Below are 25,974 nucleotides of genomic sequence, written 5' to 3' on the forward strand. Positions count from 1 at the left end.
GTTATGAAACCCGAGTCTCTGGTTTATTGAGGTTTGAAAGATCCGGGGTTTTTTTTTTTTTGCACGATTCTGCCTTAAATTACGAATTATCTTGGTAAAGGACCCAAAGAGGACACGAGGTGCCACCAGCTCCAATTTTATTAATTTTTTTTTTACAGAAAATGGACGTTTTTCGGCTCCGCGGCCTCATCGGGTCCCGATGGTCACTTGCCACACGCGGACCAGGTTGTCCGTGTAACCGGCGAACAGCGTCTGGGGGGAAAAAAAAAAACAAACGGGATTTTGGGGGAAAAAAGGGGCGAATCGGTCAATGAGGCGGCACCTCGGGACACGTGGGGAGGCGGAGAAAGTTCTTCAGGGCGCCCAAGGGAAATTTGGGGGAGCTGGGAGGAATTTGGGGCAATTCTGGGGGGAGCTGGGAGGAATTTGGAGGAAAATCGGAGGGAATTTGAAGGAGTTGGGGGAGCTGGATGGAATTTGGAGGAATTTTGGGGAGCTGGGGGAAGAAATTGAAAGGAATTTGGGGGAATTTTGGGGGAGCCGGGAGGAAATTTTGGAGGAACTGGGGGGAATTTTAAGAGGAGTTGGGGGAGCCAAGAGGAATTTGGGGGAATTTGGGGGGAGCTGGGAAGAAATTTAGAGGAATTTTGGGGGAGCTTGGAGGAATTTTAGAGGATTTGGGGGAGCTGGGAAGAAATTTAAAGGAATTTTGGGGGGAACTGGGAGGAATTTGGGGGAATTTTGGGGGAGCCGGGAGGAAATTTTGGAGGAACTGGGGGGAATTTTAAGAGGAGTTGGGGGAGCCAAGAGGAATTTGGGGGAATTTGGGGGGAGCTGGGAAGAAATTTAGAGGAATTTTGGGGGGAACTGGGAGGAATTTGGGGGAATTTTGGGGGAGCTGGGAGGAAATTTTGGAGGAACTGGGGGGAATTTTAAGAGGAGTTGGGGGAGCCAAGAGGAATTTGAGGGAGCTGGGAAGAAATTTAGAGGAATTTTGGGGGAGCTTGGAGGAATTTTAGAGGATTTGGGGGAGCTGGGAAGAAATTTAAAGGAATTTGGGGGAATTTTGGGGGAGCCGGGAGGAAATTTTGGAGGAACTGGGGGGAATTTTAAGAGGAGTTGGGGGAGCCAAGAGGAATTTGGGGGGAGCTGGAAGGAATTTTAGAGGATTTTGGGGAGCTGGGAAGAAATTGATAGGAATTTGGGGGGAGCTGGGAGGAATTTTAAGACTTTGGGGGAGCTGGGAGGGAAATGTGGAGGAACTGGGAATGAATTTAGAGGAATTGGGGGGGAATTTGAGAGGGATCTGGGGGGAGCTGGAGGGAATTGAAGAGGATTTGGGGGAGCTGGAGGGAATTTGGAAGATTTGGGGGGAATTTTGGAGGACGCGGGAGGAAATTTGGGGGGAATTTTGGGGTTCGGTACCTGTCCGTCTGCGGACCAGGCCAGCGAGGTGCACTGGGGCGGTTCGGCTTTGCTGCTGGTGCTGATCACCTCCTGCTTCAGCTCGTCCACAATGATCTTCCCCTCCAGGTCCTGCGGGAAACGGGAGGAAACGGGAAAACGGGGAGGAAACGGGAAAAAGGGGAGGGAACGGGAAAAAGGGGAGGGAACGGGAAAAAGGGGAGGAAACGGGAAAAAGGGGAGGGAACAAGAATGGGGAGGAAATGGGAAAATGGGAGGAAAAGAGAACGGGAAGGAAACGAGAACAGGGAGGAAACAAGAATGGGGAGGAAACAAGAATGGGGAGGAAACGGGAAAAGGGGAGGAATGTGGAGGAAACAAGAAAAGAGGAGGAAATGAGAAAGGGGGAGGAAACAAGAAAAGGGGAGGAAACGGGAAAACAGGGAGGAAAAGAAAATGGGAATGTGGAGGAAATGAGAACGAGGAGGAAACAAGAAAAGGGGAGGGAACGGGAAAATGGGAGGAAACGGGGAGGAAAAGAGAATGGGAAGGAAACGAGAACAGGGGAGGAAACGGGAAAAGGGGAGGAATGTCGAAGAAACAAGAAAAGAGGAGGAAACGAGAAAGGGGGAGGAAACGGGAAAACAGGAGGAAACGGGAAAACGGGAGGAAACGGGAAAACGGGAGGAAACGGGAAAACGGGAGGAAAAGACAATGGGAAGGAAACGGGAACAGGGAGGAAACAAGAATGGGGAGGAAACGGGAACAGGGGAGGAAACGGGAACAGGGGAGGAAACAAGAAAAGGGGAGGAAACAAGAAAAGGGGAAGAAACAAGAAAAGGGGAGGAAACAAGAAAAGGGGAGGAAACGGGGAGGAAAAGAGAATGGGAAGGAAACAAGAACAGGGAGGGAACGGGAAAAGGGGAGGGAACGGGAAAACGGGAGGAATGTGGAGGAAACGAGAAAGGGGGAGGAAACGGGAAAACGGGAGGAAACGGGAGGAACAGGGAGGAAACGGGAATGGGGAGGAAACGGAAAAGAGGAGGAAAGTGGAGGAAACGGGAACGTGGAGGAAACAAGAATGCGGAGGAAGTGAGAACGTGGAAGAACGGAGGAGGATGAGGAGGAATGTGGTGGAACGGAGGAGAAGGTGGAGGAACAAAGAAGAACGCGGAGGAACGCGAAGGAATGTGGAGGAGAAGAAGGCGTAGGGACGGAGAAAAAGGTGGAGAAACAGAGGAGGAGAAAGTGGAGAAAGGGACAAGGAGGAGAAGGCGGCGGAGAAATGGAGAAGAAGGTGGAGAAACGGACAAGGAGAAGAAGGAAGTGGAGAAACGGAGAAGGTGGAGAAACGGAGAAGGTGGAGAAACGGAGAAGGAGAAGGAGAAGAAGGAAGTGGAGAAACGGAGAAGGTGGAGAAACGGAGAAGGTGGAGAAACGGAGAAGGTGGAGAAACGGAGAAGGTGGAGGAACCGAGAAGGTGGAGGAACCGAGAAGGAACGTGGAGGAGAAAGAGGAGGAGAAGGAACACGGAGGGATGGAGGAGAAGGTGGAGAAGGAGGAACACGGAGGGATGGAGAAGGTGGAGGAACACGGAGGGATGGAGGAGAAGGAGGAACACGGAGGGATGGAGAAGGTGGAGAAGGAGGAACACAGAGGGATGGAGAAGGTGGAGAAGGAGGAACACGGAGGGATGGAGAAGGTGGAGGAGGAGGAACATGGAGGGATGGAGGAGAAGGTGGAGAAGGAGGTTGAGGAGCTTCCAGGCGCTACCAGGAGGCCCCAAAGGGTCCGAGGAGCAGCGGGCGGCTCAGAAACAGCCTCTGCGTCTCCGCACCGACGCGCTCGGACGGCACCAAACGTTTCATCACGGCCTGGTGGCCACGGCGCCCCCGGGGGGGACAACGCGGGGCGCCCGCGGGGGGACCAGGCGCCAGGAAACCCCAAAACTGGGATGTACCCCCAGGAAAACCCCCAAACCTGTGAGCTGAGGGTCTCGTGATACCCCGGGGGGGACAAAGCACCAGGAAAAGCCCCAAATCTGTGAGCTGGGGGGGCACTGGGGGATACTGGGGGGGTACTGGGGGATACTGGGGGGGCACTGGGGGATACTGGGGGGATACTGGGAGACACTGGGGGATACTGGGTGGGCACTGGGGAATACTGGGGGATACGGGGTGGGCACTGGGGGATACTGGGAGACACTGGGGGATACTGGGTGGGCACTGGGGAATACTGGGGGATACTGGGGGGGCACTGGGGGATACTGGGGGATACGGGGTGGGCACTGGGGGATACTGGGGGGATACTGGGAGACACTGGGGGATACTGGGTGGGCACTGGGGAATACTGGGGGATACTGGGGGGGCACTGGGGGATACTGGGGGGATACTGGGAGACACTGGGGGATACTGGGTGGGCACTGGGGAATACTGGGGCATACTGGGGGGACACTGTGTGGATATTGGGGGGGCACTGGGGGATACTGGGAGACACTGGGGGATACTGGAGGGATACTGGGGGACACTGGGGGGACCCTGTAGGATACTGGGGGCCACTGGGGCGATACTGGGGGATACTGGAGAGACACCGGGGGCCACTGGGGGATACTGGGCGACACTGTAGGGATACCAGGGGATACTGGAGGGATACTGGGAGGACACCAAGGGATACTGGGGGATACTGGGGGACACTGGGGGATACTGGGGGGCACTGTGGGGATACTGGGGGGCACTGTGGGGATACTGGGGGGATACCGGAGGACACTGGGGGGACACCGGGGGATACTGGGGGACACTGGAGGGGCACTGGGGGATACTGGGAGACACTGGGGGATACTGGGGGGACACTGGGGGATACTGGGTGGTTACTGGGAGACACTGGGGAGGCACTAGGGGATACTGGGGGACATCGGAGGGACACCGGGGGACACTGGGGGATACTGACGGATACTGTAGGGATACCAGGGGATACTGGAGGGATACTGGGGGATACTGGGGGGATACTGGGGGGATACTGGGGGCCGTACCCAGATCTTGATGCTGGGCCCGGTGGCGGCGCAGAGCCAGTAGCGGTTGGGGCTGAAGCAAAGCGCGTTGATCACGTCGCCGCCGTCCAGCGTGTACAGGTGCTTCCCCTCGTTCAGGTCCCACAGCATGGCCTGCCCGTCCTGGGGACACCCACACGTCACCGCCCCACGTCGCACCTTTTTGGCCCCAAATCGGCCTTTTTTTGGCCCCAAATCAGCCTTTTTTTGGCCCAAAATCAGCCTTTTTTTGGCCCCAAATCAGCCTTTTTTTGGCCCCAAATCAGCCTCTTTTTTGGCCCCAAGAGGCTCCTTCGGGCTAAATCAGCCCTTTTTTGGCCCCAAATTAGCCCCTTTCTTGCCCCAAATTAGTCCCTTTTTGGCCCAAATCGACCTTTTTTTGCCCCAAATCGGCCTTTTGTTGGCCCCAAGAGGCTCCTTCTTGCCCCTAAATCAGCCTTTTTTTGGCCCCAAATTGGCCTTTTGTTGGCCCCAAATCGGCCTTTTGTTGGCCCCAAATTGGCCCTTTTTTTGGCCCAAATTTGCCCTTTTTTTGGCCCCAAATCAGTCCCTTTTTCCGCCCCAAATCAGTCCCTTTTTGGCCCCAAATTGGCCTTTTGTTGGCCCCAAATCGGCCTTTTTTTGGCCCCAAATCGGCCTCTTTTTTGGCCCCAAGAGGCTCCTTCTTGCTCCTAAATCAGCCCTTTTTTGGCCCCAAATTAGCCCCTTTCTTGCCCCAAATCAGTCCCTTTTTGGCCCAAATCGATCTTTTTTTGCCCCAAATTGGGCTTTTTGATCGGCCTTTTTTTGGCCCCAAATCGGCCTTTTTTTGGCCCCAAATCGGCCTTTTTTCCCCGTAAATCGGCCTTTTTTTGGCCCCAAATCGACCCCTTTTGCCCCTAAGAGGCTCTTGCTTGGCCCCAAATCGGCCCTTTTTGGCCCCAAATTGGCCTTTTGTTGGCCCCAAATCGGCCTTTTTTTGGCCCCAAATCGGCCTCTTTTTTGGCCCTAAGAGGCTCCTTCTTGCCCCTAAATCAGCCCTTTTTTGGCCCCAAATTAGCCCCTTTCTTGCCCCAAATCAGTCCCTTTTTGGCCCAAATCGACCTTTTTTTGCCCCAAATTGGTCTTTTTTTGGCCCCAAATCGGCCCTTTTTTCCCCCGTAAATGGGCCTTTTTTTGGCCCCAAATCGGCCCCTTTTGCCCCTAAGAGGCTCTTGCTTGGCCCCAAATCAGTCCCTTTTTGGCCCAAATCGACCTTTTTTTGCCCCAAATTGGTCTTTTTTTGGCCCCAAATCGGCCCTTTTTTCCCCCGTAAATGGGCCTTTTTTTGGCCCCAAATCGGCCCCTTTTGCCCCTAAGAGGCTCTTGCTTGGCCCCAAATCAGTCCCTTTTTCCACCCCTAATCAGCCCTTTTTTGCCCCAAATCGGCCCTTTTTTTGGCCCCAAATCGGCCTCTTTTTGGCCCCAAGTCAGCCCTTTTTTTGGCCCAAATTTGTCCTTTTTTTGGCCCCAAATCAGTCCCTTTTCCCACCCCAAATTGGCCCGTTTTTGGCCCCAAACTGGCCCTTTTTTGCCCCCCCCCGCCGAGAGGCTCTTTTTCCACCACAAAATGGCCCCTTTTCTGGGGGTGAAATGTGGGGTTTTGGGGCTAATTTTTGGGGTAAAATGTGGGGCTTTGGGGGTGATTTTGGGGCTGATTTCTGGGGTGCAATGTGGGGTTTGGAGGCTGAATTTTGGGCTGAAATGTGGGGTTTTGGGGCTGATTTTTGGGGTGAAATGTGGGGGTTTGGAGCTGATTTTTGGGGTGCAATGTGTGGGTTTTGGGGCTGAATTTTGGGGTGCAATGTGGGGTTTTGGGGCCAATTTTGGGGGTGAAATGTGGGGTTTTGGAGCTGATTTTTGGCGCTGATTTTCGGGGTGAAATGTGGGGTTTTGGAGCTGATTTTTGGCGCTGATTTTTGGGGTGCAATGTGTGGGTTTGGGGCTGATTTTTGGGGTGAGATGTGGGGTTTGGGGGCTGATTTTTAAGGCAGATTTTTGGGGGGAAACGTGTGGGTTTTGGGCTGATTTTTGGCACAAAACGCGTGGTGTTTGGGCTGATTTTTGGGGCAAAACACATGGTGTTTGGGCTGATTTTTGGGGCGAAACGCGCATTTTTTGGGCTGATTTTTGGGGCGAAACGCGCGGTTTTGCGGCTGATTTTTGGGGCGAAACGCGCGGTTTTGGGCTGACCTTCCCTCCCGAGGCGCAGAGGGAGCCGTCGGGGGACACGGTGACCGTGTTCAGATATCCCGTGTGCCCGATGTGGTTGGTCTTCAGTTTGCAGTTGGCCAAGTTCCACACCTGGGGGGGAAAAAAGACAATTTTTGGGGAAAAAAAGGTGTTAAACATCACTAATATACCCTAAATGGTGAGATTTGGGGGGAAAAAATATATGGGGAGAAAAAAATGGGGTGAAATGTCGCTACCATACCTTAAATCTAGAGATTTTTGGGGAAAAAACCCTCAATTTGGGGAAATAAAGGGGTTAAGCATCACTAATGTACCCTAAATGTTGGGATTTGGGGGGGAAAAAAGACACACGGGGAGAAAAAAAGGGGGTTAAACGCAACTAATGTGCCCTAAATCTGGGGGTTTGGGGGCAAAACCCCACAATTATGGGGGAAAAAGGGGATTAAACATGACGACCGTACCCTAAATGTTGGGATTTAGGGGGAAAAAACCACACGGGGAGAAAAAAAGGGGGTTAAATGTCGCTACCATACCCTAAATTTAAAGATTTTTTGGGGGAAAAAGCACTTTTTGATTTATTTCACCTTGACGAGCTTGTCCCAGCCGCAGGACACGATGATGGGGTTGCTGCTGTTGGGGGAGAATCGCACGCACGACACCCATTCCGAGTGACTTTCATCCTAAAAAAAAATGAGAAATCGCGGTGAGGAAACGCCGAGCGGCGCTTCCCGGCCCCAAAATCGCATTTTTTTCCTCAAAATCCACCCCAGGGGGTGTTGGTTTGAAGTCGCACCTGCACTGTGTATTTGCAGACGCCCAGGGTGTTCCAGAGCTTGATGGTTTTGTCACGGGAGCCCGAGACGATTTGCCGGTTGTCGGAGGAAAAGGCCACGCTCAGCACGTCCTTGGTGTGGCCGACGAAGCGCCGGGTGGTTGTGCCGCTGCCGAGGGTGGAAACGCCAAATTTTGTACCAAACCCTCCCCAAAAAACAGGGAAAAATTCAAATATCGGGTGAAAAAAACCCAGCACGGAGCGGGTTGGGAAACGGTACGAAGCGCCGGTTTTCCTTCAGTAAGTTAAAAGTTGACGCCGTTTGCGCAAATCTCAACCCTCGTAGCCCCAATTCAGCCCCAAAATAATGAGTTTAACCCCCCCCCGGGCGTCTCTCCCGTCATAATTGCAGGACGTGGTCGTCAGATCCCAGGGGATCGTCAGGTTTTCGCGTCGGGTTTAATCATCGGGAGAAGGAGCCAATTTCGGGGGAAAATTCCCCCTTTTGTGCGCTCAAGATGTCGGTGGGATGAAAACCACCAAAAAAATTTAAATTATAACGATTCCGTTGTGCAGTTTAAGCAATTCAGGGAGATGAAAGTGACGTTTTTAACGCCGTTTCCGCTCGACCCGCCGCATCGAGGAAGCGCCGGGTAGGTAAAAATGCATTTATCGACGTACCGAACGCCAGCAAATCGCCTCGATTCCGCTTTTCGCGCCCGAAACGCCGTCGGTGACTCACGTGGTGAGGTCCCAAAGGCGCAAGGTCCCGTCCCAGGAGCCCGAGAGCGCGAACTGCCCGTCCGAGGAGATGACGACGTCGCTGACGAAGTGCGAGTGGCCGCGCAGCGCGCGCTGCGGGATCCCGTAGTTGGTCTCGTCCCGTGTCAGCTTCCACATGATGATGGTTTTGTCTGGGGGGGAGATGGGGAATAAAAGGGGAGGGAAGTTGTTTTGGGGAGACCAGGGCTCCTCTTCTTCCTCTTTCCAGCCGTAACAGGGGAACTTAGACCTAAAATCTCCCTTTCTAGGCTCATGACACCCCCAAATCGCGGTCTCTCTTTCCCCCCCAAACCCTTTCCTGCCCCTCTCCCCTCTTGGGGGTTCATGGTCTCCCCTTCACCCACCAAATCCTCAACGGTCGCCCCCCACAAGCTGATGGTCTCCCCCAAACATCACAGAATCAATCGCAGAGTGTCAGGGGTTGGAAGGGACCTCAAAAGATCGTTATTCTGGCGCAGGAACACCCAGATGAGGTTACACAGGAAGGTGTCCAGGCGGGTTGGAATGTCTGCAGAGGAGGAGACTCCACAACCTCCCTGGGCAGCCTGGGCCAGGCTCTGGCACCCTCACCATGAAGAAGTTTCTTCTCATATTGAAGCGGAACCTCCTGTGTTCCAGTTTGCACCCATTGCCCCTTGTCCTATCATTGGTTGTCGCCCAGAACAGCCTGGCAGGAGGAGCAGGAGAACCCCTCTGGACCTACTGACCACCGCCTTCTAATCTTCCCAGGTCCCATTGGCCTTCCTGGCCACAAGGGCCCAGCGCTGGCTCAGCCCACAGCACCCGCTGTTCCCAAATGGTCACCCATCCAAGCACTAACCGGGCCCGACCCTGCTTAGCTTCCGAGATCGGGCGTTCTCAGGCTGCTATGGCTGCATATACATATATACATAAGTTCCCCAACTATATCCTGATAGTATCTGAACTAAAGCCTTTTTTCAAGGGCAGAGTAGAGGGGCAGGAGAACCTCGCTGGACCTACTGACCACCCCCTTCTAATCCCCCCAGGTCCCATTGGCCTTTTTGGCTACCCGGGCCCAGTGCTGGCTCATGGTCACCCTGCTGTCCCAGGACCCCCAGCTCCCTTTTTGCTGCTCCAACAGCTCGTTCCCCAACTTACACTGGAACTTGGGGTTGTTCCTGCCCAGATGAAAGACTCTACATTTGCCCTTGTTATATTCCCTTAAGTTTTTCCCTGCCGAACTCTCCAGCCTGCCCAGGTCTCTGGATGGCAGCTCAGCCTCCCAGTGTCAGCCACTCCTCCCAGTTTGGCGTCATCAGCAAACTGGCTGATCCCTCATCCAAGTCATTGGTGAATATATTGGATAATACTGCTCCCAGTACGGACCCTTGAGGGACTCTGCTACATACAGGCCCCCAACTGGACTCTGCCCCATTGACCACGACCAAAGGTCCCCCCCCAAACATCCTCATCACCTTCCCCATGGCCTCCCCCTGCCCTGGGCTGATGGTGCCCCCCAAACACCCCCTCCATTTACAATGGTCTCCCCCTAAGGACCCCCCCATTGGGCTGATGGTCTCTCCCTAATGACCCCCCTCTCAGGCTGATGGTCTCCCCCAATCAGCCCCCCCCGCCCCTCACCCCGCGAGGCGGAGAGAATCATGTCCGGGAACTGCGGGGTGGTGGCGATCTGGGTCACCCAGCCATTGTGGCCCTTCAGGGTCCCCCGCAGGGTCATCTGCTCCGTCATGGCGGCGGCGATGAAGGGCCGATGGCGGCGGATTCAACGGAGGCCTCGGCCCGGTCCCGTCCGGCCGCCAACACCCTCCGCCAACGCGGGGACAGGAAAAGAAGGAGGTGGCTTCCGGCGGAAGCGGAAGTAGCCTTGCAGCTGTACGGCAGGGGGCAACATGGCGGCGCGCAGGGCGCTGTACGGAAAGAGGTGTAGGGGCGAGCGTTGGTGATGGGGGGACACAGGGAAGGATTTGGGGGGCTGGTGGTGGGATGGGGGAGCTGTGGGGGGCCGAGAGGGGTTTGTGGGGGGTAAGGGTGGTTTTGGGGGACGGGGGTTCTTGGGGGATATGGAGAGCCTGGGGGGGGGGCAACATGGCGGTGGGATGGAGGCCTGTGGGGGCCAGGGGAAGAATTTGGGGGCCCCTGGGGGGCCAGGGGAGGATTTGGGGGGCTGGTGGTGGGATGGGGGGGCTGTGGGGGACAGGACTTAAGGCAACAAACCAATTTTAAGTTTTAAAATCCAGGTTTGCGCAAGAAAATCGCTCAGAAATTCGCCCCGACTCGACCGCCGTGACCAGGCCCTCAGCGGGGGATAATTTGGCCTCTAATGAGGACTCGGCCGCTAATGAGTCTTTTGCTAATGAGCTAATTAATTTTCACACCCTGGTGTCTTAAATTTCCCCCCCCCAGCCCTTCCTAAGGGCTTCAAACGAATGTCCACAAACGCCAAAGGCGCTTTGGCTTTTCAGGCCACGTCGCCTTCGCCGGGGAATTTAGGGGCCGTGTCGACGGTTTTTGCTTCAAAAAACAATGATTTGTGTTTTATTTCTGCCTGTTTTTTCTCTCAGGGATCCTATTCCTGCCGTATCTATATCGGGATCCGCCGCCTCGGCATTTGAAGCGGCTAAAATTAGATGTTGGGCCCGTCCCTCCCGGCGCAGCTGTCGCCTCCGCCTCTCAAAATTAATAAAAATAAAGCGACTCCGCGTAACGTTTTCCTCAAGATCCGCCAAAAATCTCCAGCGCGGACCAACCCCCCGCCTAAAAACAACCGTCGCCGGCCCGGGGAGGGGAAAAAAAAGCCGTTTAAATCGGATTTCACGCCATTAAAACTCAACCGCGAGGCTCGGTGAGTCGTTTTATTTTTAATTTAAGGGGAAATTAAGGGGGAAAAAATGTTTTAATTTAAGGGGGAAAAGGACGATTTGGGTTTTATTCCCGCGGGTGAGAAGCTGGGGGGGAGGTTTAGTGCGTTCGGGGCGTTGGTGGGATGAAAAACACACCAGAAAATTCAATTATAATGATTTTTCTTGTCCAATTTAAGTGATTTAGGAAGAAAAATTGGGCGTTTTTAACGATGTTTCCGCTCGTTCCTCCAGGTCGAAGAAACTCTTGGTGACAATGGAGTCAGGTACGTAAAAATATATTTTTTAATGTGACACCCAAAGAGCCCAATTTTGCCACGTTTGAGGGTGTTTAGTCTTTGCTTGCTATTTTTTTTTTTTACCTTTATTTCTTTTTTTTAACCTTTATTTCGTCTTTTTTTTTAAGGGAAAAGGAGCGCGGATCTTGGTATGTGATTTTTTTTTTTTTGCTTTTTCCCTCAAAATAAATCTCATTATTATACATCTCCTGTGGCCCTTCTGGTCAATAAAGAAACATAAATACAAATTATAAGACAATTTCTATAGTGCAAATTAAAAAAAAAAAAAAGCACCACAGACCCATTTGGGGCTGAATTTTCTGTTTCTCTCGTAGACGAACGAGACGCAAAAATCAGTAAGTTCCTTTTTTTGCGGTTTTTTCCCCTTTCCCTCTGGTCAAACCTCGGGGCTAAAGCCTTGAATTCGTATTTTTTTGTTATTTTAAGGGAAATTAACGGAAGAATTTGGTGAGTTATTTACTTTCCTTACTCCTCCCGAAATTTAAATTTGCATTTCTGCAACATGTTTATACTTATTTATTAATTATTATTAATGTTTTATACTTATTTATTTTCTATCCCGTTTTATATATATGCTTATGGTTTTATATCAATTTATTACTTTATTTCCAGTATTGTTATTATTTTTATTTATATATTTTAATATACTTTTCTCTTTTATTTATTATCTTCTATTATTAATTTTTTAATCTCTAAATACACATTTTTCTACATTTATTTTTACTCTCCTTAGAAGAAAGCGACACAGAACTTTGTGAGTGTGGATTTGGGGTCTGTTTTTTTTAAAAATTTAATTTTTCTTCCGCTACTGAGACGGAGGAAAAAAAAAAATCTCTTTGTGTAGAAATTAAGTTTATTAAACCAAAAATTCTCCTCCAGATCTTAAATTTCTACCCAAAGAAGTGAAATCTTTTGCTCTCAGAACAATGGTGGAGGTGGAAATTTCCCAGGATTAACCCCTATTTATTTTTTTTCTCTTATTTTTAGAGGAATATGACACGGAAAATGGTGAGTGTCCCACGTTTGAAAGTTTCACCTTTTTCGTCTCAACTTTGAAAAATTCGCAAGTGGAAAAATTTTGAAAAAAGAAATAAAACTGAGTGGAAATGCCCGTAAGAAATAGAATAAATCCAGATAGAACAGAGATGATTTTGCGCCCCTAATGTTAAGAACAAAAGAAGTAAAATTAAAATTAAAAAATTTTTTAGAAGTGGTGAAAATTAATTAAAAGCCGTTTCCCTTTTCTTTCTCTCTCTCTTATTTTTTTTTCCTCGGCGATCAAATGCAGAAATAGGTAAGTGTCGCTTTTTTATCTTTATCACGTTAATTCTGATAGAGGAATTTGTAATTTAATGAAGCTCAGGGTCAACCAGGGAACAAATTCAGGCAGTTTTTTAACAGAAATCCTGATTTTATTTTTATTTTTTTTTGCAAACGGGTGTCGAGCGTTAGACGCAAAATAAATTCCTTTTCCAAACAAAGGAAACACCAAATAGGGGCCAGTGCATCCCTGGAGGCCCTTGAGAAAAACAATATTTATTTTAATTTTGATTTTTCTCTGTTTTTTTTTAATTAGACAGTCTGACTGCAGAACTCGGTAGGTTTTTCCTTCCTTTTTGTCTTTATTTAATTTGATTTTTGTTCGCACACAAAACCCCACGTGTGTCCAAGCCGGGCTAGAAATAAATCAATTAACTAAGAAAAAAAAGGCAAAATTTCCAATTTAATCACCAGTAAAATGAAAATTTGGAGGCGGACGGGGCCTTATTGACCATGGATATTTCCTCTTGTTTTTCTCTTTTAGAGGAACGCGATCGAAAAATCAGTAAGTGTCATTTTTCTGGTCGAAGTAAAAAATACCGGATTCAGATCCGATTATTAAATTTACTTTAATACATTTGATTTTTAGAATACGCTTAATTTTTTAAAATGCGTTTAATATATTTTTTTTTTTGATCTGTTAGCATCAACGTCGTGCAATTAAAATATAATTTTACCCTGGATTGTGTTTGCGGAGAAATGAAATTTGATTTAAAGCTGATATTAATTTATTTCCTTTGATTTAAGGCAAGCTCACGGCAGACCTGGGTAAGAAATTTTATTTCCTTAAAATGAAAATTCTCTTTAATTACGCAAAATTGCTGGGTATTAAAAAAAAAATAAATTAAGATTTTTGTGGTTTACGCGGGAATTTCTTCTCTGAAAACCCCCTTATTTTTAAAATATTAAAGGGGAAAAGGCGTCTATGGCATAAAATTTCCATCAGATTTGCTTTGTGTTTATTGATTATTTTTTCTTTTTAATTTTTTTTTTAGGCGAATGCGATGCAAAAATCAGTAAGTGTGATTCCTCTTTGGGTGGGGGCTGCTATTTTATCCGGGAAAATGGGGACGAAACGGGCGTTTCCTGCTGAAAATCTTAAAATTAATTTTTGTAGACTGAGTAATATTCGTCACAGCTTAATTTCAAAGTATAATTATCAGAATAAATGCAATATGGGGGGAAAAAAAAGGCAAAATTCCTGATGTAAGCACTCCAGCGATGCTGTAGACGCAATATTTTAATATTTAATAATAATTTTTCTGCCTTTTTTTTCTTCCTCCCTTTTTTTTCCAGAGGAACGTGACAGAAAAATTAGTAAGTGTCATTTTTCCTTGTGGTTTTGGGGTAAAAAAACCCTCATTTGGGGGAGGAGGAACCTTTCTGACGCCCTGTCCTTGAAAAGTGGCAAATGAGAACATTTTTTCCCCAAATTTCTGCACTTCCCACAGAGAATTATCACCCAAAGAAACAGAAATATTATTTTTTTTTTCTCTTTTCAGCCAAACTCGCAGCAGAAATCCGTAAGTCCCTTGACACGAAACGGGTTTAGGCTTCAAAACCTCCTTCCTGGGGTCAATCTTTTGTCGCTTTACTCAATCTAATTCCTTTTTTCGGTTTCTGATTTCGCAGGTAGGCTCACTGCGCTGCTTGGTAAGTTTGATTTTTTTTTTTTTTTGTACAGAACCTCCCGTTTTAATTCAATTTTTGTGTAATTTTATGGAGGTTCTCGGCCCGGCCTAGCTAGGCCTCACTAGGCCTCGCGCGTTTGGGTTTGGAGTTTTGGCGCCAAGACCAAGAAGAGGGCGGTTCCCGATTAAAAGAAACAACCAAAATAACCCCCCAAATGCTGGATTTTATCATTTTTTCTTTCTTTTTCATTCAGGGGACCGAGACGTGAGGCTTCGTAAGTGACGTTCTCCTCCTGAGGCCTAAAATCTGGGGGTAAAGGCTGGGCCGTCTCCTCCCAAAAAACTCATTTTTCCTGCGTTTCCTGCACTTTTCTCATTTTTCCTGCGTTTCTAAATTCAATATGTTTCTCCTAAATTGATGTATTGCCGCAATCAGTGGTTTTCCTCACTTTTTTTTAAAAAAAATTCACTTTTCCTTTTACATTTTACTTTTTTTTTATGTCTTTCCTTATACTATTAGCCTATACATTTTAATTACCTATTTTATACTTTAATACTATGTATCACATTATTTTCTAAAACATTCTACAAACTTAAACCAGAAAATTATTTACACCGTGTCCAGAGAGAAAAGAGAAAATAAAATTTAACCAAAACTTGCATTTCTCTCTCTTCAGGGAAACTCACTGCGGAACTTGGTAAATAATTTTATTTCCTATATTACGGGGGAAAAGGTGGAAAGAACGGCCAGAGGTGCTGAAAACTGATGGTTTTTTGTTGTTTTTATGGGGTTTTTTTTAGCAAAATGCGATGCAACGATCAGTAAGTGACATTTTTACCTCGTACACCTCGGGACGGTTTGCCTCGTGTCCAGGAAATTAATGGGAATTCGTGTTATTTTCTGATTTAAGGAATATTTACGCAGGAGCTTGGTAAGTCCATTTCCTTCCTTTTGTGTTTTTTATTATTTTTTTTTAATTATGAAATTGATTTTTTCCCCCTCCCCCTTTATTTGTTATAGGACAGCAGAACACAAAAATTGGTAGGTTTTATGTTTTTCTGCCTAAATTTCCGGTTGAATTTCTCGGGAGGAAATCAACTCAAAAATCACCATCTATTACCTGTGCATTTACAGGAAAACTTAAAAACTGCCATTAAAATTAACTTTTCAATTTTGTTTTTTCAGGCGAACTCACTGCAGACGTCGGTGAGTGATTTTTTTTCCCATTAAATTCGATTTTTAGATGGGAACGATCTATGAAGACAAGCACGGTGTGAACGGAATAATCATTTATTTCTCGTTATTTTTAGGGGACTGCAACAGGAAACTCCGTAAGTGCCTTTTTTAACTGGTGAGAATCCACCCTGAGAATTTTGACATTTATTATGTCATCGGAAAAAAAAAAAAGGAACATCATGAAATTCCTGGTTTTTTTGCTTTGTTTTCTCTATTTCAAGGTCAACACGCGGCAGAACTTGGTGAGGAATTTCCCTATTTTGCTCAAAATGGAATTTTTTGGGGTGCTTTTCTCCGCGTATCTGAAATCTTGAAGGGGCCAATTTGTATTTTAATCAGGTTTCGCTGGACGTACGCGAAAGTTAAGAAAAATTAATCACGTCATTTTTATATTATGTGCTTTTTTTGAAAATAAATATCCCCCAAAATACGATTTCCAGATAGAAAACCGGCTCTAAAATAAACCCCGGGCAGAGTTTGATTTTGGCACTTGTAAAACTCAATTACACGCTAATTTATTTTTAATTTTGTATTATTTTTAGAGGAACGGGACGAGAAAATCCGTAAGTTTCCCCCGCGTGGCCGGATTCGATATTTTCTATTTTTATAGATGAGCTCATGAGCAACACGAGCCTGGAAATACCCAGGAGGGAGGGAATAAATAGAAATAAATATCAAATCAGCTGCCGAGCAGAAAAAAAACAAGTGAAAATCATTATTTCCTTTATTTTTTTGCCGGATACGGCGTTTTCTTTCCTCCCTCAAAACCCCATTTGGACGCTTATTGCGTCACATTTGGATTTTTGGGGGCGCTCAAGCCGGTTTTTCACCCGTAAATATTAATTTAGCCGAGGCTAAATCTGTATTTTAAGCAATAAACCGTGTAGTAAATAGAATAAAATCATTTAAAAAACCCAAAAAGCTGCACTGATAATTTAAAAAAAAAAAAATTATGGAAAGGCAGAAGTGATTTCTTGTTATTTATTCCATTTTTTGGTGTTTATTTTAGGGGAAAATGAAGCGGAAATAAGTAAGTTATTTTCCAGACTCCGTGATTTGAGGGGGTCTCTTTCTTTAAAATTCTTTAAAATTCAAATAAAAAGAATAAAAATAGGGGTTTTTTCCTGCAGAAATTCCCTTCAAATCCATTTACAGGAATGAGGAAAAAAAAAGTATTTAGGGTTTGAATTTAAGGCTGTTTCAGTTCCTTGTTAAAGAGCAAAAAGCGAAGGGAAAAGGGGGGGGGGGAAATAAAAATTATGGCTTTCCTGTGACTCTGTATCATTTGTACGCAATAAAAATAGAATTATAACAGCAATAGTTGTTTATATTGCCAATATATAATGATGAATTGAAGAATATATAGAATTTTGGTGTTAAAAGAGCTCTTTTTCAAACTAAAACGTCTTTTAAAAATTATTTTCTAATTGAAGGGCGCCTGACGGAGCTGCTCGGTACGTGAATTTCATCGCCCTCCCCCGTGGAAAAATTCAACGTACAGGAAGCGAAATCCTGCGGGGGGGGGGGCAAAAAAAAAAATGGTCCGAATTGGTAAAAATCTCAATTTTTTTCCTGTTCGCGGGGGACCGAGATTGGGAAATTCGCGAGTTTCTTCGCGCGTCGCGGGGAAACGAATCCTCCGCGGAATCTTCCCCCAAATCGTCTCCAAAAGGAGAAATTTCCGTATTTTGAATATTTTTTTTTGCTCAGCTGGGCAATTTTTTGCGAAGCTTGGACGTGGTGAAAATCTAAAATGGGAGGAAAATGGATTCAATGAATTAATTTTTCTTTTTTTGTTTTTTTTTTGTTTTTTTAGGAAACCAGGATTGTGTCATTAGTGAGTGTGGGGGTTTGTTTTCTGGCTACTGGTTTGGCTTAAAAAAAATGTATATTAATTTAATTAGGTAAAAAAAATGGAATTAAGAGGCGGGAGAGTATCTGTTTTGGCTTAAAAAACGGAAATTAATTGAATGAAGTAAAAGAGAAATCGAATTAAGTAAAAAAAACTTGAAATAAGAGGTGTGAGAGTATCTGCCCCCGTTAGAGGAAAACCTTAATTAGAGCAAATTTTATTTTCTCCTTTTTCAGGAAAGTTGAGGGAGGAGCTCGGTGAGTCGTTTTTATTCCTTTTTCAAAATGAATTTGGGATTTTTTGGGGTAGTTTTGTTGGTTTTTTTTCTCCTCATAATTTGGGTTGGCAGGTTCTATGTAGTTTGAGAGAGCGCAGACGACGTTTAAAAATAAAATTATAACAGAGAAAAGTGACTCACAGGGAAAAAAAAAAAGCAGTAAAACAGAAATGAGTTTGTATCAGATACAAAAATCAGGCGCAAAAGGAAAATTTATGTTTTGCCTTTTTCTTATTTTCTTTCCGTTAGAGGAATTAAAGGACCGAGAAGCTGGTAAGTGAATTTTTTGTTTCCTTCCTCTTGGAAAAAAATTCAAATATCCAAATTTTAGAAAAGTCAAATTCAAACTTCAAATTCAAACTTCAAAATTCAAACTTCAAAATTCAAACTTCAAAATTCAAACTTCAAAATTCAAACTTCAAATTCAAACTTCAAATTCAAACTTCAAATTCAAACTTCAAATTCAAACTTCAAATTCAAGTTAGAATTTGTAATTAAATATTTTATAATATATTCATATATATACAATGTGTTTAACTTTTTGTGTGTATATATATTTTTAAAGCGTGTGATGTAAATTAATTCTTATTCCTTTTGCAGATGAATCTTCTGAGGAGCTCGGTAAATTTTTTTGCATTTGAATTGGACAAATTTTCCCCTTTTTCCGCCCCTTTTGAAATTTCGAATTGGAGATTGGCCAGAAACGTTTCTCCGCAATTTAGTAACTGCAAAAGTTAAGGAAATTTGGGTCTTCAAATAGCGAAGGAGAGAAATAATTTTAAAGAAGTAGGAAAAAATCTGGCGGAAAAAATGAAATTCTGACAGAAATCCACGTTTTTCTCTCTCTCAAGACGAAATCGCTGAAGAACTTGGTTTGTGATTTAATTGTTTTTAACCTTTAACGAAACCTTTTCTAAAGCTTTTTTGGGTTTAATTCGTTGCCCGGATATTGAACTTCCAAAGAAATAGAGGGAAATAAAGAGCCGACAAAATGAATTTCAAATTAAAAAATTACTTAAAAAAAAAAAAAGAAAATGTTTAGGACAAATCCTATTTCCGATATAACATCAACAGATACTTTGAAGTTATTTTATTCTTGTTTTTTCTTATTTTTTAGGGGAACGCGATGCAAAAATAGGTGAGTTTTGTTCTAATTTCCGGAGTTTTTTGCCCTTTTAAAAATGTATAAATTTTTAAATTCAAACCTAAATGATAAAAAATCATAATGAAACCCGGGTTTTCTTTGGCTCTTTCTACATGAATTCACTACAGAGCTGGGTAAGTCATTAAAAAATCAAATAAATCAAGTTTTTAGGGGTTTTGTGCAAAAATCTTGTTTAGATTTATTTTCTTTATTGCCCTTTGCTTTCAAATCAATTCAGGGATGGGTCGACCTAGAGAAAATCTGAGGCAAAATCTGAATTAAAGTGATAATTTTCTATGCAAAATGGCAAAATATCCGATTTATCTCAAAACGATGAACACACAGAAAAGGGAGGAGAATTTAGGAATAATTTTTTCTCTTTTTTTTTCCCCCGCCTTTTATTTTTATTTTCTCTAATTTAGGCGAACGCGACGCAAGAATTGGTACGTGCCCCAATCCCGCGGAATTCGGTCATTTTAATGATAATAACGATCAGAATTTAAAAATCTCTATTTTTTTCATTGAAGACGAACTGTCGGCAGAAATCGGTGAGTGTGTTTTCAGCCTTTATTTTTTTTTATATGAAGCCAAAAAAAAAATTTGATAATAACTTGAATTTTCTTTTTGTATTTTCCTTTGTTTAGAAAAACGCGACAGAAAAATCGGTGAGTGTCAGAATTTTTTTCCCCCAAAAGTGAAATGTTGGGTGTTTGGGATCCACCTCGGCGGGAATTTTAATGGAAATTCTCACTTTTTTCCTCTATTTTCAGATGAACTCGCTGCGGAACTGGGTAAAGTCGCTTCGTTGCAAAAAAATTCTACGAATTTTGTGTTTGTCTCCTATTTTTTTAAATTATTTTTTGTGCCTTTTTCTAAAGCCACTTTGGGGAGTTTTATGGAGAACTGGGCTAACGGGGATAAAAATGGAAAGATGCGCAAATTAGAAAATAGGATTAGAAAATTGGGTTAGAACGTTAGAACATTAGAAAAGAAAACTAGAAAATTAGAAAATTGGATTGGAAAATTGGGTTAGAACGTTAGAAAATTAGAAAACTAGAAAATTAGAAAACTAGAAAATTAGAAAACTAGAAAATTAGAAAACTAGAAAATTAGAAAACTAGAAAATTAGAAAACTAGAAAATTAGAAAACTAGAAAATTAGAAAACTAGAAAATTAGAAAACTAGAACATTAGAAAACTAGAACATTAGAAAACTAGAACATTAGAAAACTAGAACATTAGAAAACTAGAACATTAGAAAACTAGAACATTAGAAAACTAGAACATTAGAAAACTAGAACATTAGAAAACTAGAACATTAGAAAACTAGAAAATTAAATTAAAATAATATTAAAATTAAATTATAATTATCTATAATTATTATGTTTTATATACAAATATAATTGCGACGTGTCGGATTTCTAATAATTACTTTGCGTATTCTGATTGTGTTATTATTAATTATCCCTCTATACGCTATCTATTAGAATTATATTGTTATATATTATTAATAGAATTATTAATTTAGGGAAAAATGTGCAATAACCATTCGTATCATTTCTCTTTCCAGAGGAATTCCGAGCGAAAATCCGTGAGTGCCGCAAAAAAATGCCCCCAAAATTGGAAATTTGGAAACGCAATTTACCCAAACAACGTCCCCTAATTGCGTAAAATTTCCTGGTTTGACCAATTCCGGCTTTTTTTTTTTTTTTTGGACAAAATTACTTTTCCGCTTTGAAAAGCCCTCGTTAAAATGACTTTTAAACTTGATTCTAATTGATTTTTTTCCTGCAGGAAAATGCATCGATGAGCACAGTAAGTGCGTTTTTTGCCCTTTTACAAACCCCCATTTGGCTTTGGGAACCTGAATTGACATCGTTGTTAAAAATTCGTTTTTTTTATTCTGCATTTTTAGGGAAAGAGGAAGAAAAACTTGGTGAGTCATTTGAAAGATAACGAGAAAAATCGGTCGGTAATTTAGTTCGGTGGGTGACGTGTGGGGAAATATTCAGTTATCAGGTGCAGGACTACGAAAAAAATTCCCAAATATTTTAACAAATTTCCAAGTTGCGGGCGAAAAGTGGCTTAAAACAGGTTGGAATTTTTGTTCCGCCCCATTTTTTTGCCATTTTATTTTTTCCGCCCTATTCTTTCGCCCTTTTCTTTTTTTCGCCCTATTTTTATTTCCCCTTTCATTCTTTCGCCCTATTTTTTCACACTATTTTTTGGCCATTTTATTTTTTCACGCTTCCTTTTCGCCCCATTTTTTTGCAGTTCTATTTTCCGCCCTTTTACTTTTTCCGCCCTGTTTTTTCTCCCTTTTGGTTTTTTTCTCCCTTTTGGTTTTTTTCCTCCCTTTTACTTTTCTGCCCTATTTTTTTCCACCCTTTTATTTTTTCCCTTTTATTTTTCCGCCCTATTCTTTTGCCCTTTTATTTTTCCGCCCCGTTTCTTTGCCCTTTCATTTTTCCACCTGATTTCTTTGGCCCTTTTATTCTTTGGCCCTTTTATTCTTTGGCCCTTTTATTCTTTGGCCCTATTTTTTCCCCTTTTATTTTTCCGCCCCGTTTTTTCACTCTTTCATTTTTCCACCCTATTTCTTTTCCCCTTTTATTTTTCCGCCCTTTTATTTTTCCACCCTTTTATTCTTTCACCCTATTTTTTCGCCCTTTTATTTTTCCGCCCCGTTTTTTCACCCTTTTATTTTTCCGCCCGATTTCTTTTCCCCTTTTATTTTTCCGCCCCGTTTCTTTGCCCTTTCATTTTTCCACCCTATTTCTTTGGCCCTTTTATTCTTTGGCCCTTTTATTCTTTGGCCCTTTTATTCTTTGGCCCTTTTATTCTTTGGCCCTTTTATTCTTTGGCCCTTTTATTCTTTGGCCCTTTTATTCTTTGGCCCTTTTATTCTTTGGCCCTATTTTTTCACCCTTTCATTTTTCCGCCCTATTTCTTTTCCCCTTTCATTTTTCCGCCCTTTTATTTTTTTGCCCTATTTTTTCCCCTTTTATTTTTCCGCCCCATTTTTTCACCCTTTTATTTTTCCGCCCGATTTCTTTTCCCCTTTTATTTTTCTGCCCCGTTTCTTGGCCCTTTTATTCTTTGGCCCTTTTATTCTTTGGCCCTTTTATTCTTTGGCCCTTTTATTCTTTGGCCCTTTTATTCTTTGGCCCTTTTATTCTTTGGCCCTTTTATTCTTTGGCCCTTTTATTCTTTGGCCCTTTTATTCTTTGGCCCTTTTATTCTTTGGCCCTTTTATTCTTTGGCCCTTTTATTCTTTGGCCCTTTTATTCTTTGGCCCTTTTATTCTTTGGCCCTTTTATTCTTTGGCCCTTTTATTCTTTGGCCCTATTTTTTCCCCTTTTATTTTTCCGCCCCGTTTTTTCACCCTTTTATTTTTCCGCCCAATTTCTTTTCCCCTTTGGTTTTTCCGCCCTTTGGTTTTTCCGCCCTTTGGTTTTTCCACCCCATTTTTTCACCCTTTCATTTTTCTGCCCAATTTTTTTTTTCCCCCACCCTTTTATTTTTCCGCCCTTTTATTTTTCCGCCCTATTTTTTCCCCTTTTATTTTTCCGCCCCATTTTTTCACCCTTTCATTTTTCCGCCCGATTTCTTTTCCCCTTTTATTTTTCCGCCCCGTTTTTTCACCCTTTATTCTTTCGCCCCTTTATTCTTTCGCCCCTTTATTCTTTCGCCCCTTTATTCTTTCGCCCCTTTATTCTTTCGCCCCTTTATTCTTTCGCCCCTTTATTCTTTCGCCCCTTTATTCTTTCGCCCCTTTATTCTTTCGCCCCTTTATTCTTTCGCCCCTTTATTCTTTCGCCCCTTTATTTTTCCGCCCCTTTATTTTTCCGCCCCGTTTTTTCGCCCTTTTATTCTTTCGCGCTTTCATTTTTCCGCCCTATTTTTTTTCACCCTTTCATTTTTCCGCCCGATTTTTTTTTTTTTCCCCCCCCCCCCCACCCTTTTATTTTTTCCGCCCCGTTCCTTCGCCCTCTCGCTCCTCCGCCCCGTTTTTTTCCCCCGCAGCCGACGTGACGCTGGACGCCCGCACCGCGCACCCCCGCCTGCTCCTGTCCCCCGACCTCCGCAGCGCGCGCTGGGACTTCGGCCCCCACGCGCCCCCCGACGGCCCCGAGCGCTTCGACGCCGACCCCTGCGTCCTGGGCCGCCAAACCTTCGCCGCCGGCCGCCACTCCTGGGTCGTCGACCTGGCCCGCGGACAATTCTGCGCCGTGGGCGTCGCCAAAGAGTCGCGGCGCCGCAAAGGTCCCGGCGCCTTCACCCCCGCCGGCGGAATTTGGGCCGTGCAGCGGTGGGGGTTCAAGAACCGAGCCCTGACCGACCCCCCCGTCGTCCTGGACCTGCCGCGCGTGCCCAAAAAGATCCGGATTTGCCTCGATTACGAGCTGGGAGAGGTGGCGTTTTTCGACGCGGAGAACCAGGCGCCCGTCTTCAGGTTCCCGCCCGCGGTTTTCGCCGGCGAGCGGCTCCGGCCCTGGTTTTGGGTGGAATTCGGGTCGATCTCGTTGGTTCGGCCTCGCGCGGCGGCTTGAGCGGCGGAGCCGCCTCGTTCCGCGTGGGTCGCGACGAGCCGGGCGGTTCGGGGCGGGGAACGGAACCGCGTCGAAACGCGTTCGCCGCCGTTCCCGACCGTCCCGCGTGTCCTCGGCGGAAGGTGCCGGGAGGGCGGCCCAGACTTGACGTCTTCCAGTTGGTGTTGATGTGGAAACTTCAACCGTTTGAGTTGGTTTTAGGGTAGATGGAGGGAAATAAACGTTTCTGGTGGGCAACCGTTGGAGGACCTTCTTGGGCAACCGTTGGAGGACCTTCATCAACCATTTGAGAGACCTTCTTCACCCACCGTTGAGGAACCTTCTTCACAAAACCTTCTTCAGCCACCGTTGGGGAACCTTCTTCAGCCACCGTTGGGGAACCTTCTTCAGCCACCGTTGGGGAACCTTCTTCACAGAACCTTCTTCACCCACCGTTGAGGAACCTTCTTCACAAAACCTTCTTCAGCCACCGTTGGGGAACCTTCTTCACAGAACCTTCTTCACCCACCATTGAGGAACCTTCTTCACAAAACCTTCTTCACCCACCATTGAGGAACCTTCTTCACCCACCGTTGAGGAACCTTCATCAACCATTGAGAGACCTTCTTCACCCACTGTTGAAGAACCTTCTTCACAGAACCTTCTTCACCCACCGTTGAGGAACCTTCTTCACCCACCGTTGAGGAACCTTCTTCACCCACCGTTGAGGAACCTTCTTCACCCACCGTTGAGGAACCTTCTTCACAAAACCTTCTTCACCCACCGTTGAGGAACCTTCATCAACCATTGAGAGACCTTCTTCAGCCACCGTTGAAGAACCTTCTTCACAAAACCTTGTTCACCCATCGTTGAAGAACCTTCTTCACAAAACCTTGTTCACCCACCGTTGAAGAACCTTCATCAACCATTGAGAGACCTTCTTCACCCACCGTTGAGGAACCTTCTTCACCAAACCTTCTTCACCCACTGTTGAGGAACCTTCTTCACCCACCGTTGAGGAACCTTCTTCACAAAACCTTCTTCAGCCACTGTTGGGGAACCTTCTTCAGCCACCGTTGAGGAACCTTCTTCACAGAACCTTCTTCACCCTCCATTGAAGAACCTTCTTCACCAACCGTTGAGGAACCTTCTTCACAGAACCTTCTTCACCAACCGTTGAAGAAGCTTCTTGGGCAACCATCTCACAGACCTTAATTAACACTAATTAATTCCTCTTTAAGCCCATCTGGTTCTCAGCCACCTGGATCCTCATTTGTTGCCCAACGGGTCCTTCCAATAAACCACAAGAACCTCCAGAGCGTTCGGTTCTTTTTCTGGCGGCTTCATCTCGCGCGTTCAACGTGGTAATTAACATAATTAACATAATTACCATAATCACCATTCCTTCTGTCACTGGGGGGGTGAAGTATATAATAATATATAATTTTTTGCTTGCTTTTTAGTCCTCTTTTCTAATTAACTCTCAATTTTGGAATTTTAGATGGACAATAAGCAACTTTAAATGGACATTTAGCAATTTTAAATTGGCATTTTGCAATTTGAAGTGGATAATTCGCAGTTTTCAATCGATAATTAGCAGTTCTCAATCAATATTTATCTATTTGAAATACTTAAGAATTTTAAATTGGCATTTTGCAATTTGAAATGGATAATTCGCAGTTGTAAATCGATATTTATCTATCTGAAATACTTTAGCAATTTTAAATTGCCATTTAGCCATTTAAAATGGAGATGTTGCCATTTAAAATTAATATTTAGCTATTTAAAATGAATATTTAGCCATTTAGGCTGATATTTAGCTATTTGAAATATTTAGCAATTTTGAATTGACGTTTAGCAATTAAATGTCGACGTTTAGCAATTAAATGTCGACGTTTAGCAATTTTGAGTCGACGGTTAGCGATTAAAAGTCGACCTTTAGCAATTTTGAATCGACGGTTAGCGATTAAAAGTCGACCTTTAGCAATTTTGAATCGACGGTTAGCAATTTTGAATCGACGGTTAGCAATTTTGAATCGACGCTTAGTGATTAAAAGTCGACGTTTAGCGATTTTGAATCGACGGTTAGCGATTTTGAATCGACGGTTAGCGATTTTGAATCGACGGTTAGCGATTTTGAATCGACGGTTAGCAATTTTGAATCGACCTTTAGCAATTTTGAATCGACGCTTAGTGATTAAAAGTCGACGTTTAGCGATTAAAAATTGACGGTTAGCGATTTTGAATCGACGGTTAGCGATTAAAAATCGACGGTTAGCAATTTTGAATCGACGGTTAGCGATTAAAAATTGACGGTTAGCAATTTTGAATCGACCTTTAGCGATTAAAAATTGCCGCTTAGCAGTCTTAAATCCACATTTCGCTCTTTTAGATGGACATTTTGCAATTTGAAGTTCTCGCGTAACCATTTTACACGCGCGTTTTGCCCCTTTCAACCGGCATTTCGAAATCGAAAATCGACGTTCCGCGCCTCCGGACCCGTCTCTCGCTCTTTGAAATCGACGTTTTGCCACTCGGAGTTGTTACTTCGCCGGTTTTAAACGCGCTTTTTGCTCCGCCGAACCGATATTTAGCCATTTTGGGGGGATATTTCACCATTTTCCGCC

The 25,974-nt window shown here is 44.6% G+C and overlaps 3 protein-coding genes across 3 annotated transcripts in view; 2 read left to right on the forward strand and 1 right to left on the reverse strand.

The window, feature by feature from the left end:
• Nucleotides 1-120: 120 nt before the first annotated feature.
• RACK1 (receptor for activated C kinase 1) lies at nt 121-10,031 on the reverse strand. The gene is made up of 8 exons (XM_065654820.1): nt 9,819-10,031; nt 8,176-8,347; nt 7,455-7,602; nt 7,246-7,341; nt 6,662-6,772; nt 4,433-4,573; nt 1,426-1,536; nt 121-252 (listed from the first exon to the last, which is right to left on the reverse strand). The coding sequence occupies exons 1-8, from the start codon at nt 9,925-9,927 to the stop codon at nt 187-189; spliced, it is 954 nt and encodes a 317-aa protein (XP_065510892.1). The 5' UTR covers nt 9,928-10,031; the 3' UTR covers nt 121-186.
• LOC136000850 (tripartite motif-containing protein 10-like) lies at nt 9,949-24,665 on the forward strand. Its single transcript, XM_065654849.1, is given in 37 exon segments — nt 9,949-10,078; nt 10,081-10,119; nt 10,760-10,849; nt 10,851-11,040; nt 11,291-11,322; nt 11,463-11,483; nt 11,670-11,690; nt 11,782-11,802; nt 12,343-12,363; nt 13,671-13,691; nt 13,972-13,992; nt 14,178-14,198; nt 14,308-14,328; nt 14,561-14,581; nt 14,984-15,004; nt 15,108-15,128; nt 15,218-15,238; nt 15,328-15,348; nt 15,493-15,513; nt 15,618-15,638; nt 15,765-15,785; nt 16,086-16,106; nt 16,553-16,573; nt 16,977-16,997; nt 17,360-17,380; nt 17,632-17,652; nt 17,922-17,945; nt 18,273-18,293; nt 18,790-18,810; nt 19,239-19,259; nt 19,344-19,364; nt 19,461-19,481; nt 19,587-19,607; nt 20,386-20,406; nt 20,610-20,630; nt 20,731-20,751; nt 22,842-24,665. Coding segments are annotated over 37 exon segments (1,662 nt in total). The 3' UTR covers nt 23,369-24,665.
• The window catches only part of LOC136000808 (butyrophilin subfamily 1 member A1-like), a 10,125-nt gene continuing 8,785 nt past the window's right edge, over nt 24,635-25,974 (forward strand). The window contains exon 1 of the mRNA XM_065654796.1: nt 24,635-24,711. The gene's annotated coding sequence lies outside the window, so the exon portion shown is untranslated. The remainder of the gene's footprint in view (nt 24,712-25,974) is intronic.

The sequence above is a fragment of the Caloenas nicobarica genome, chromosome 35, assembly GCF_036013445.1.
Source record: "Caloenas nicobarica isolate bCalNic1 chromosome 35, bCalNic1.hap1, whole genome shotgun sequence".
Classification (NCBI taxonomy): Eukaryota; Metazoa; Chordata; class Aves; order Columbiformes; family Columbidae; genus Caloenas; species Caloenas nicobarica.

Bases quoted from the DNA above. Each gene is read 5' to 3' on its own strand.
- RACK1 (XM_065654820.1), bottom strand. From the start codon at position 9,927: ATGACGGAGCAGATGACCCTGCGGGGGACCCTGAAGGGCCACAATGGC. The intron at 6,773-7,245 runs GTGAAATAAATC...TTTCCCCCCCAG, and splicing joins GCTGGGACAAGCTCGTCAAG to GTGTGGAACTTGGCCAACTG. The intron at 4,574-6,661 runs GTCAGCCCAAAA...GGGTGTCCCCAG, and splicing joins TCTGCGCCTCGGGAGGGAAG to GACGGGCAGGCCATGCTGTG.